Source organism: Euwallacea fornicatus, chromosome 12, assembly GCF_040115645.1.
Source record: "Euwallacea fornicatus isolate EFF26 chromosome 12, ASM4011564v1, whole genome shotgun sequence".
NCBI lineage: Eukaryota > Metazoa > Arthropoda > Insecta > Coleoptera > Curculionidae > Euwallacea > Euwallacea fornicatus.
This window is the reverse complement of record NC_089552.1, coordinates 2,185,506-2,197,623: the sequence shown is the minus strand read 5'-3', so window position 1 is coordinate 2,197,623 and position 12,118 is coordinate 2,185,506. Positions and strand designations below refer to the sequence as shown.

At 37.3% G+C, this 12,118-nt stretch overlaps 2 protein-coding genes across 5 annotated transcripts in view; one reads left to right on the top strand and one right to left on the bottom strand.

The window, feature by feature from the left end:
• LOC136342414 (uncharacterized) overlaps positions 1-533 on the bottom strand; it is an 8,058-nt gene extending 7,525 nt beyond the window's left edge. Inside the window, exons 1-2 of one of the 2 annotated variants that reach the window (XM_066288194.1) lie at positions 350-533; positions 26-271 (exon numbers count right to left, since the gene is read on the bottom strand). The gene's annotated coding sequence lies outside the window, so the exon portion shown is untranslated. Of the gene's footprint in view, positions 1-25 lie in introns of both variants that reach the window. The other variant, XM_066288190.1, reaches the window with a different exon arrangement.
• Positions 1-12,118, top strand: part of Kdm2 (Lysine demethylase 2) — a 14,767-nt gene extending 2,649 nt beyond the window's left edge. The window contains exons 1-17 of one of the 3 annotated variants that reach the window (XM_066288169.1): positions 1,804-1,869; positions 2,523-2,745; positions 4,321-4,552; positions 4,608-4,795; positions 4,849-4,969; positions 5,022-5,178; positions 5,234-5,404; positions 5,496-5,655; positions 7,121-7,274; positions 7,366-7,521; positions 7,573-7,666; positions 7,730-7,905; positions 8,011-8,116; positions 8,177-8,323; positions 8,453-8,600; positions 8,858-9,178; positions 9,279-12,118. In XM_066288169.1, coding sequence (XP_066144266.1) covers positions 1,804-1,869; positions 2,523-2,745; positions 4,321-4,552; positions 4,608-4,795; positions 4,849-4,969; positions 5,022-5,178; positions 5,234-5,404; positions 5,496-5,655; positions 7,121-7,274; positions 7,366-7,521; positions 7,573-7,666; positions 7,730-7,905; positions 8,011-8,116; positions 8,177-8,323; positions 8,453-8,600; positions 8,858-9,178; positions 9,279-9,706 — 3,048 coding nt within the window. In that variant the 3' untranslated portion in view covers positions 9,707-12,118. Of the gene's footprint in view, positions 1-1,803; positions 1,870-2,522; positions 2,746-4,320; positions 4,553-4,607; positions 4,796-4,848; positions 4,970-5,021; positions 5,179-5,233; positions 5,405-5,495; positions 5,656-7,120; positions 7,275-7,365; positions 7,522-7,572; positions 7,667-7,729; positions 7,906-8,010; positions 8,117-8,176; positions 8,324-8,452; positions 8,601-8,857; positions 9,179-9,278 lie in introns of those variants that run through there. The other 2 variants (XM_066288171.1, XM_066288170.1) reach the window with 2 other exon arrangements.

The window sequence follows — 12,118 nt, the reverse complement described above, 5'->3', positions numbered from 1 at the left end:
ATTCATTTACTAAATAGCAGCTTACCTAATAATTTATCATACTTCTAAACAAAAGGAGGAAAAAGTACTTGGCGACACTCATTTTCCCGCATTAAATGATATTAAATGACAGCTACACGGCACTCACATTCGCTCAATCAATGATAGCTACACTATAGAGATATCTCACGAGTCTTGGATACACAAGAAAAAAGATTATCCTGATTATTAGTCCACTCCGTATTACGAACATCTCATTTACCGGCGCGCCAGTACACGACTGAATCACCACCTAAGAAACGATGTCGGTACGAAAACATACAAAAAACTTATAGCCTGCCTTTTGTAAAGTACAGCTCCTAGGTCGTACCATAAAGAACGATGCGTCGAGAAATATATTGAACGATTGATAATATTGGACAATAAGAATATCCAGTATTATCGATCGCAAACGGTTATAGCATTAAACTTAGTTAAATGAGAGGGAAGTTGCGCGTCAAAGGTGTAGTTTCACGACGCAAACAGATCTACAGAACTCGTTTTTGTTTTTCAGTTATTTCGAAATAATGAAAAGTAATTTTTTAATCTACGTTTTGGATAAATTACAACTGCGAGCCAAACATGATACTTATCAAACTCAGAACAAAATGATACCAACACATTGCATACATTACAAAGTGTGATAAATAAAGTAATTTGTAATAACAGTTGTCTTAAAATCGACAAAATCACCCGGGTTGTATTTGAAAAGTTTTTGTGGACTGACTAAAAAACTAAAAATTATTTTGTAAATCGGTTTGCACCATGAAACCGCCCCTTCGAATGTGCACTTTTTCTCCTATTTATTAAGTCCGTATCTAATGCTGTTCACAATGCTGCACCTCCTTATCTTAGACACACTGTACAATTCATTAAACGGAATATGCACCATTAAATGTTTTTTTAATATCATGATTGGCTAATTGGAGTTATAGTCCATACAAGTAATGGTCTGCGTGAGTTGGGTTCTAGTAAACAATAGTTTCCAACCTTTGTAAGTTTGTTTTCGAATGAGATATCTAGAGAAGTTTTTGATTTTGCTCTTTCCCATCTTAAGTTTTATACTAGAATCCGTCGTATTTTTATTCATATTTGTGTGTGAGGCCTTATTCCTCCTAAACAAAATAAAAGATACAAATGAACGATTCGCCTTAAACGTATAGAACATATTTAATAAAATTCAAAAGGTAATAACGTCCGCAACAAAGCTGAAACGTCCCATCCTATTATGCAACAATTCGCGGAATCAGGAAGTTTGGACAGAGAATCTTGACGGGTAGATGGTGATTCTGACGGGAAATGCAAATTCCACTTTTCTTTTGGCCTGTTGTCGTCATAACTGGCTCTCCACTATGTATCCCGCGGCTGCGCCTACATACACCCCTTACACATCATAGTTTTCAAGTTCCGGTGCCTTATAGAAACGTTGTAATGGCGATCGGGGCCATTCCGGCCTACCTGATGAATCTTGATTCAGGCAAAATAATTGCTTTGTTTTTTTTTTGTTTTCTTATCTTAAGGTGGCACGATTAACGTCGAAAAGATGCTCCTGGAAAATATAGTAACGAAGTGATGATATTGAATGCATGTTCTCCTATGAGCTCAAGAGGCTCCGATTTTTTTTTTAATTTAACTTCACAAGTGTTCTCATTAAGCTTAGATATTAAAATTGAAACTGTTCGCACTCCGAAAGCTGCGGACCGACTTTCCATAAGAGCCCGATTATCCAGCCGAAGCTTTCGGTTTTCATCCCAGCAGCGTCAGCTTCAGTTTCAGTAGTTCAATATGGCGCATAGGGAACGTAAGTTCTCCTCCCGTCTTCCGGATCGGCAGGGCTACATCTCTCGTATGGTATGTTTTTCTTGCCAACATGTTTTCCATTTTTTTAACTCAACCTGCTTCCTCGTAAGTTGATTGGATAGAAGATAGGTATTCCCAGAAATTGATGCTTTGAGGCTTATTGATTTTAATCTGTCTGGATGTATGTGTAGGGAGGAATGCACTTCGTCAAGAGTGTCGTGGAACGTATATGTGAAGAATTGATGCGTGAGTACGTATTCCGAAGCTGGGATTTAATTATAATGTAGTGGTATAGAATACTTCCAGCAGCTACTGCATAATTCGTTCGTGGTAGGGAGTTGAGTTGAAGTTCTGTTTAAAATGGTGAAGTAAATTGTGGGCTTCCTCGTATCGCCCCCTCGTGGGGGCATAAATACGCGTGTGAAATATGCAGGACTTTCACCATCTGTTTTTTTTGTTTTTTTTTCGTCAAATTTCGATTCTTTCGACCTGAGGGTTGTGCTCTATAAATCTGATTTTATAGCCGTACAGCTCGGAATGTCCCGTATATTTCTCGGTTCCGTACAATTTCCAGAGAACGGACAACCTGTTGATATTTTGCTTGTCTATTGACTTCTGCGGGCGCCGTTAGATCATCTATCCTGCGTTAACCTTTAACGTGTTTTTGATTACAAACTTTATCCTAATTTTCCGTCTGGTTTCAGCGCGAACGCAAGCAAAAGAAACTCTATTCCGACGACTGGGCATTGGGTGACGAAGATGACCTCGAGGGCCGGAGGACGTTTAATCTGCAAGAAAAGTTGGAGGATCGAGTGTTCGAGTCCCACGGGATGGTCAAGGAGATGAGAGGCGAGGAGCTGAACGTCGCTTATTTTCAGAAATATGGGTTCAATACTCCTTTACTCTTTAAGGATAAGACTGGTTTAGGTAAGTTTGGGATTTATTTTCTAATGAGCCGGGATTTAAAACTGCGCGCGCGATGCTTTCAATTTTACGTATACGCCCATGCTTTTCACGTTTCAGGGCGTATGAACGTTCGTTCGCCTCGTCTCCTTTTGCACTGTGCGCTTCTAGTTTCGATGTTCCTGTTTTGTGCTTGCGTTTTATATGATGAGAGGCGTGAAGCACTCGAACCAGCGTGTTTGCCACGTTTACTCTGTTTAGATTCCTTGAAAGTATTCAATTTGCGCCCGTCTGATGTAATAATTGTGCAATAAATCATGAGATCATGCGTTTTTCGGAATCATTGGAACCGAATCAAAGTCCAAATTTGATTACTATAACAGTTCTCTACCTGATACTTGTGGAACATGGTACTTTACCGCACGCGGCTTACAGTTGAACGACGCGAAGCGATGCGCTCGTTCTGTAATCGCGCGTGGTAATAGTTATTAGCACCACCGGTGAGGGAGGCAACTCTTAACGTAACAGCGTCAAATGTTGTGCCCGAGCCGCAGGCGAGGGCGGCACTCACGCGAGTACGTTAAGAACTTCTTTGTGAGTTGTGTAAATTATTTTTCCCACGGCCGTAACCCCTAAAAAAAAATTCTTGCGCACGAGTCGAATTCTAATCGGCAGGCGGTACTTTTGATATTTTGTGGTATTTTAATGAATACTGTTATCGAAATTAACACCTTTGTGGTAATTTGGAGACATGTACGATAAAGCTAAATTATCGATAAGAATATTATTAGTCCTAATTGATTAAGGCAATAAAATCTTTCTATGATAAAATCATTTTTTAGCTAGAGCGGTTCATTACGCTGTGTTCATGATTGATTTCTCAGCAGGTACATAAAATTTGTGTGTTGGCGTTTGTTTTTGCCACTACGGCCGTTATAAGTTGCGTTGATTTTCATAGGTCATGAAAAAGGATACTTTCGCAATTGTCAGGTGCAACATTTGTCCCACGAGCACGTGCTCGTTAACTTTGCCCCCTTAATGGAAGTTCTGTTAAATATTAGCGTGCAGTAAAAACTTTAGACACGCGTAAAGCGTGCGGTAAATGGTTCCGCAGATGCATGTTAATGGCTATGTATAATATTACTCATATGACACTTTGTTTTCAGTAGGGTAAAGTTTTCTCTTAACTTCGCGAGTGCGTATAGTAAACCCAATTTATCGCACGTTTGTACGAAAACTTTAATAAATATTTCAGAGGCCAATATTTAAATATACTGGGTGTTTTGGTTTTAATCTGCAGCCTTTCAAGGGACATAGAAAATCGCAAGACAAAACCACTTTGAATGCGTTTTATTAAAGACGACAATAAAACGCGTACGCACAAATATACAGGGTGCTAGTTTTAGATTTTTTGTCGCTTTTTTCTGTTAATGGATGGGTTATGCCTGTTTTATTGCCACAGACGTGTTCGTGGTATGGTACACACGCGTGTGCGAAAAACGAGGGTCATTGAAGTAGCGTATAGGATATTAAATCTGACTTATGTAGTACTTACTATCAATTCTACCGTAACTTAACACTGTTCGCACTCAATTTCAGGCATCAGAGTACCTAGTTCAAATTTTTCAATAAACGACGTGAGAGTAAGTGTGGGCTCTAGGAGGGTTCTCGACGTAATGGACGTCAGTACTCAAAAGAACAGCGAAATGACCATGAAAGAATGGCAGAAATACTACGAAGATCCTAACAAGGCGCGGCTGTTAAACGTGATCTCACTGGAGTTCTCTCACACTAAGTTGGAGAACTACGTTCAAAGCCCGACGGTAGTAAGGTAATTATTGCCGAGAGGAGAGTTGTTTAGGACTAATGAGTCAGTCTTATCAAAGGCAAATTGATTGGGTGGATTGTGTATGGCCTAGGCACTTGAAAGAGAGTCAAATCGAGGCTACTAATCTGCTTGAGGACATGAAATATCCAAAGGTGCAGAAGTATTGCTTGATGTCTGTTAAAGGTTGTTATACAGACTTTCACATTGACTTTGGTGGAACCTCTGTTTGGTACCACATTTTAAAAGGTACATATAATTTATTTAATTCATATAATTTTATTATTCAAATAAAATTTTAGGCTGCAAAGTATTTTGGTTAATTCCCCCTACGGAACATAATATTGATCTCTATGAAAGGTGGTGCCTTTCCGGCAAGCAATCGGACATTTTCTTTGGAGATACTGTGGAAAAATGTGCAAGGTTGCTTTAGAAAACTAATTTCTACTTGAAGTTTTAAAATAATTCTTCTTAGAATCGTTCTCCACGCCGGCCAGACATTTTTCATCCCAACGGGCTGGATACACGCAGTATACACTCCAATGGATTCTTTAGTTTTTGGAGGGAATTTTCTCCATTCATTCGGAATAGAAAAGCAATTGAAATGTGCGCAAGTTGAAGATAATACTAAGGTACTATGATCAATTTACTATTGATGGAAAAGACTGTCTTTATTTTGGTTTATAGGTTCCCCAAAAATTTCGCTACCCATTTTTCACAGAAATGCTCTGGTATGTGCTGGAACGTTATGTGCATTGCATTTTAGGGAATTGCCATTTGACTTCAGGTCAAAATGTAAAACTTTCGCAGGACAAAATTCACATTCACTTGACCCAAGCCGAGCTGCACGGTTTAAAAGTGAGTTAAATAATTATCCTTACATATCTGTTTCTCATTTAGATCGTCAAAACATTCGTGCGTCGTTATTTTATTCAATTTTCATTTTTAGGACATTGTGAGGTATCTTCACATGCTACCCTCAAACAAGAAAAATCTTCCTGATCTGATCAGAGACCCAATTGCTTTGATCCAAGATGTACGGACGTTGATTGGTTTACACAGACAAGATACCAGGGAATTAGCTATAACAAACAGACCAATATTGTCATGTAAGTATTAAATAATAAATAAATTATTAATTTTAAGAGTGTTTGCTCACAATGAGTTCACGGCAATCACACAAGTAGGCAATGTTTCAATATTATACGTATAGAACGACTTGGACAATACTTAGTCCTATGCAGCAAAACTTGTAACGGATCACTATTAATAGATAGTTTTCAAGAATTTTTCTTTCCGGTTGCGATTAACTGTTGACGTTAACGTAGCCGCTATTTGACAGATCAGTTAACAGCTTTCGTCGGCCGTCGTATTTCGCTACGGTTACGATTACGATAAGTGAAAGATCAAAATACCAGACAGTTTAATCACTGGAAACTTGGAATCCAATACATTTAATGTTTTTGTGATAATCGAAAGTAATTACTTTTTCCTTGGATAAACTGCTGCCATCCTGCAGTAAAAAATTTGGTTTATCAAATTTGGAGGAGCGTAGGGCATATGCGAAGACTGACTGCTATCGGAAAATCTATCGTTCGTTAGCTGTCATTGGTTAACGGTAGTGGCTACAGTTAGCTGACGTTTGGTTTGTAAAAGTTCTCAAATAATGTTAGCCGATGTAGCTTTTTGCGGATCTTCAAAGATTTTTAAACTGTCTGGGCGGTGGTTAAATCGCTGTGTGCGATACGCTATTATAGCAATGCTAAAACGTGCCAGAGCTTCATCGGTATATGCCAAAGAAATATGGGTTTAATTGTTATTTGTTGCAAATGAGTAAATGGTCACTCGTTTGACTGTTTGAGCGAAAACATAAAGACAGAAAAATGGTGATTTTTATTATTTACTTTCTCTCGCTCTACATATTTGTAGCGCATTCGGGTACCCTTCCCAGTTTTTTTTTCATAAAACTATTTGTATAGTCCCGAAAAAATGCTGTAAATATAATATATTTTACTTTTTATAAAAAGCTCACTTAAAAGTAGAGAAATCCAGTGGCTGGCTTACGTGAGACACACTATCTGTGAATACGTCATATATAATCCATTTATTTTTTATTTTGAACATAGCAAGCTATGGGAATTTGACACATTATCTTTCTTTTACTATGACATTAGCATTCATTTTGAAGTCATATTAGTGTGGTAACAAAGTTGCCAATCATTTCGAAATCTTCAATAATTCCAAAGTTAATAATATTTGCCGAAACCACTTCATATGTGTTTCCACTCGCATCTACCCACCAGTTGTAAAATCATCCCTTTTTTACGTTATAAATTTCAGATTGAAGTTTAAAACATACGTGAAGTGCAGGTATCAATTAAATTTCAGTTTGGAGTTTACGATAGGTTGTAAAACACATTTTTTTTTTAATTTGATGGTTAAACCTCCAACCCGAGTTTAAATTGAATTTCCAAATTGACTCGCAGTTCATGTTGTCTCAATGTGTCAGTAATTCGGTTTTTACCTTAATCGAAGTATTACTTTTCTATTATGCATTATAATTACTTATTTCAGTACCCCACGATGATAAGAGAAAACATTTCTATGGCAAAACCAGCCCCAACAATGTGATCAGGACACCGAAACCTCCTGGTGCTTTCAAAGGACCTAAGACGTCACCTGGATCCGCCCCTGGTGACAAAGGGGGTCCTCGGAGACGGCGTACGAGGTAGGAGTCAGATAATAGGTGTTTTAAAACGTCTCATTACTCGTCGTCGATTAATTTGAATAAGGGAAATGGATTTTCGTGTCATTCGCAGGTGTAAAAAATGTTCAGCATGCCAGCGAGCCGATTGTGGTGAATGCACATTCTGTTTGGATATGGTAAAATTTGGGGGCCCAGGAAGGGCTAAACAGACTTGCAATATGCGACAGTGCTTGCAGCCCATGTTACCAGTGACAGCTGCTTGCGCTAGGTAACTATGAGCATGACATTATAACTTTCACTTCATGCTTTGGCTATTTAGGTGTGGATTGGATGGATGGATGCAGACTCCAGTTGCACCATTACAGAAAGGTCCTCAGAGATGTGATACGCCCAGTACTCTTATGGAATGTTCGGTTAGCGCAATTTTTCTGTGAGTTTATAATATTTATTAAGTTTTGAATCTTGTTACTCTTTAGGTTTGCTATGAAATCGCACATCCACAATGCGTGCAACGGCTCTGCCAAGATTATAGTGGGTATATCAACGAGGATATGCCTAATTCTTGGGAATGTCCGTTGTGCTGTAAAATGGGGAAAAATACCGATTATAGGCCCAGGCATTTCCGTGCCAGACAAAAATCTTCAGACATCCGGTTAGTGCTTTATAAAACGTTTTTGTATTTACACACAAAGCAATAAGAATGATTTATCATCTACTAGACGTGAAAGTAGAGTATGAGGTATTATATTTATTTCAGAAGAATTAGTATAAGTTCTGATGCGTCAAGTGCATTTGAGAACAAAATTCAGCCGGAACATTCTGATTCAGGGAGCGACAATGACCAAAAAGATCCCAAATTGCAGGTAATAAATACACGCCATTAAAAACAGCGATCTGTTTGCATTTTTTAAGTTTTTTTATAGGAATTGTTACCAATCAAAAAAAGGCGATCTAGCGACAATTCCGAAATTGACACCAAAGTGATTCCTCCACCCATCGCCAATGACGGCCATCGAAAGACTGCTTTCAGGATGCAACTGGCTCACCAGATAGCGAGCAATAGTACAAAGGTGTGAAATTTTAAGTATCGGAAATCAATATCAAATATATGCCTGAGTAAAAACCAGCTCTTTTGGTGCACACTTATTTATTCAAAATTCTCTGAACCGTTATGTGTATGTCATTTATGTATTTTGCAGGTTTTGAAAAAGCCCATTGTAGTGGTGAGACCGGCGCCGCTTATGATAAATCCAATAGTTCCCACGAACAATTTAGTGTTAGATAAGAGAGTCATTTTATGCATATTTAAGTACTTAACACCGTTGGAACTTTTGAATTGCGCTTTAGGTAAGTGTATGGTAAAGCTTATGCATTCTTTTTTTTGGATTCTAGTTGGGCGGAAAGGATCATAAAAATCTTGTGGCCAATAGACCAATGCAGTGACAATTTTATTTGGAAGATGATTTCTTTGGAAACCATGAAACTGACCAATATTGTGTCTTTGTATCTCAGCGCTTCCAATGATATAAATATTTCTGAAAATGACTAAACCAATCTACCCTTTGGTAGAATCAACAAGACTTTAACCTGATGTTGTATTGCAGTCTGTAAAACATGGGCCACATATTCCATCGACCCGTCCCTTTGGAAACGCATGGAATTTGATCACAAAAAGATCTCGAGCGATATGCTGAAAGGCACTGTGCGTCGCCAACCCGAAATTCTCAGCCTAAACTGGTGTAGAATCAATCATTTTCAATTGCCATGGCTCATTCAAAGGTTGAACAATTTAAAGCAGCTATATCTGCAAAGCATCGATGTGAAAAGTGCCATTTCTCTACGGACGAATCACTCTGCCATCTTGCAGGTTCTGGATTTGAGCTTTATTTCAGACTTTAACGATTTGGCACTAAGGGAGATCTTGGGTGAGTCCCAATTCAAGAAAAAACATCTGTCAAGTTTTTGAAAAAAATCTTAACGTTATTTCATGCTATTACTAATTTTTTTTTAATTTTTGGGATACAGGTACGAACAATGATGCGCGCTCAGGTTTAGCGGGAGACAAAATCCGTTTCCGCAACTTGAAAACTCTGAAATTGGCAGGTACCGATATAACTGACATAGCCATGCGTTACGTCACACAGTACCTACCCAACGTTGAGAACCTGAGTATGAGCATGTGCCCGAGGATATCGGACGCGGGTATCGCGCAACTCACCACGAAACCCGCAAACACAGTCGCGAACTTGGTGACTTTGGACTTGAGTCACGCCAAACTGGTGACTGAAGTTAGTTTAGAACATTTGTCGAAATGCGAGAAACTGACGCGATTAGACTGCAGACAGGCTTTGAACATTTCCACGCAAGCTTTGATTAAATTCGCAGCTAAGAGTAAACACGATCTGCAGGTGCGGGAGATTAAGTTGGTGGATATTAGGCATAAGTCGCAGTAAGTCGTGGAAGGTTTTATACTTTTAAGAGGGATACATAATGGGATATGCCGGTTACTTAGGGAAATAGTATAGGTTTTATACCATAATATTTTGAGTGCTGTTGTTAGCTGCGTTAGGCAAAACCAAAAACTGCATTTTTATTCTAGGAAAAGTTTTCTAGAATATTACAATACCTTTTCTTTTTTATTTAACAAAATACTTTTTATAATGTGCCAAATCTTGCATGTATCCAAAATTTCAGCCTTCTTGTTATCTCTAGCCACTTTCAAGTAGTTCTGTTAACTCCCCCTCCACATTTCACAATTTGCAATCATATTTTCAGGCAGTCACATTGGATTCACATTGAATTTCCTTCTATTATGAATAATGTTGAATTCATAAGTTATGAAGTTCACGTTATGCAGTAATTAGGCTAACCTACTTATTTTACCTTGCGTTTTTTATTTTATTTAACTGCTGAACTTTTGCTGAATATGTCAAGTATCACTCTACAGTTAAAGAGGAAAACACAATAACAATTAATATATGTAGGCACGTGCATGATAGATTGAGTAACTTTAACTAGTTGAATACTCGTTGGGCAATCGAACTGCAACGACTGCGACAGTTACTACAATCAGATTATTTACCGTTTTAAGTTAGTCGAGGTTGGATTCGCAAGGATAATAAATGGGCTCTATAGACATAGACGTTTGTTGTTGTAACAGACGTCTTTACAAAATATAGAGTTTAAAAACCCTGCAACTGTTACCTCGAAAGGTAAAGAAAGTTTTACATTGGCTGTAGTAACGAAATGCAATAAGTGAAAGTTTAACAATTGTATTGGAAATCATCTAAAACGTTTCTGAGATCTAACGTTTCAACAATGAACAATAGTTTGAGAACAAGCCGTTTCAGGTATTTTGATGAGCAATTTATATGCGTCCGTTGTTAGACATATCTAGCTGTGTGTATGGTCGTAAAATTGACATGTAATGATTAAAGATACAATTACACATCATTGCGATATTGCTATGTAGAATATTAAGTTGTAGCGTCCTCTGATAAAACTTAAACGAAGAGTTAAGGTCCTAATAGGTAAGGAATTTTCTTAAAATATTATGGATATGGCGAACTATATAGGGAAGAAAAGTTTGTGAAAAACGCCTTGTGATAACTATGATTAAATTTATAGTACTCTGGTATGACTGCTTGGTACTGGGCTGGACTGTCACAATCTGTGTTTCGTAAGTTCCTCATTATGTATCCCGTGACTAAGAAGATTAGTAAAGACTGTAAATTGCGTAGTTCTGCTTTAAAGAACATAATCTAACTAATAACATTTTCTTAAAAATATTATTATACATCATAGGTTTATTCAAGAAATACGGCAATTTTCAGCATCAGAAATACATGATTTACGAAAACTTATAATCAAAGAGTCAAAGCCTTTATTTCAGAGTTTTAAGAAATAAACTCTTTGTCTAAAATGTAAAAAAATAGAAAACCAAAGTTGGCAGTAATTTGTTTTGAAAAATCAGTTACTGTTTTAGTGTGTGTGTGTGCGTGTGTGTACATTATTAATTAATTTTAGCATAACTTTAGGTTCAGTGTTCAGTGTTAATAAAGTATGATTCATATTATAAGTCAGATTATGGTTCGGTGACGGTCAGATCAAATGGTATAACATTCATCTTGGGTTGCTTATTCACATTAACACACACGGTCAAGTTACGGTCAAATATCTGAATTGGCCCCACCGTGATTTGATTGATAATTGAATCATCTTTAAGACGTCAGAGAAGAACAGACTAAACGGTTTGCGCTTCTAAATGGCCAACATTTTATTAACGCTCGATATGATTTAGATTAATTCAATATTTAAAGGGGGAACTCGCCACTACCGAGTTACATGAAATAATTTTTCTGTTTTTGTTTAATAATTTTGGAATGAGATGAGCTTAGGTTTTGTTTTTTCTTTTTGTTTACAAACGGTTAATAGAATTTTTGACTTATAGATACATCGATATCTACTCTTTTTTAAGGCATGTTTTGGTTTTTATCTGCGTTACATAAATTGTGAAGATACACAATAAGTGTTACGAATATCGTTCACCCTGCGGACAAATTACTGCGCCCGCATGGTAAACGAAGCGTTATTATTGAGTTTACAGTGTAGTAGTATTATTCAATTAAGTATTTCGTTTTTCGTAGTAATATTACTATTACATACTATACCTAATGTTACGGCAGCCTGATGATTAAATAATATAAAATATTATTTCGGAGTCTAAAGATAATAATTGGATCGCGGATTCTCAGTTTCGAATTTGCTTTATCTTCCTTGTATAAAAAAGTATTATTAGTAGTAGCCGAATATTTCTTGTTTTATAAGATTTATAGAGTGATAATATAACAAACATTTTGTATACA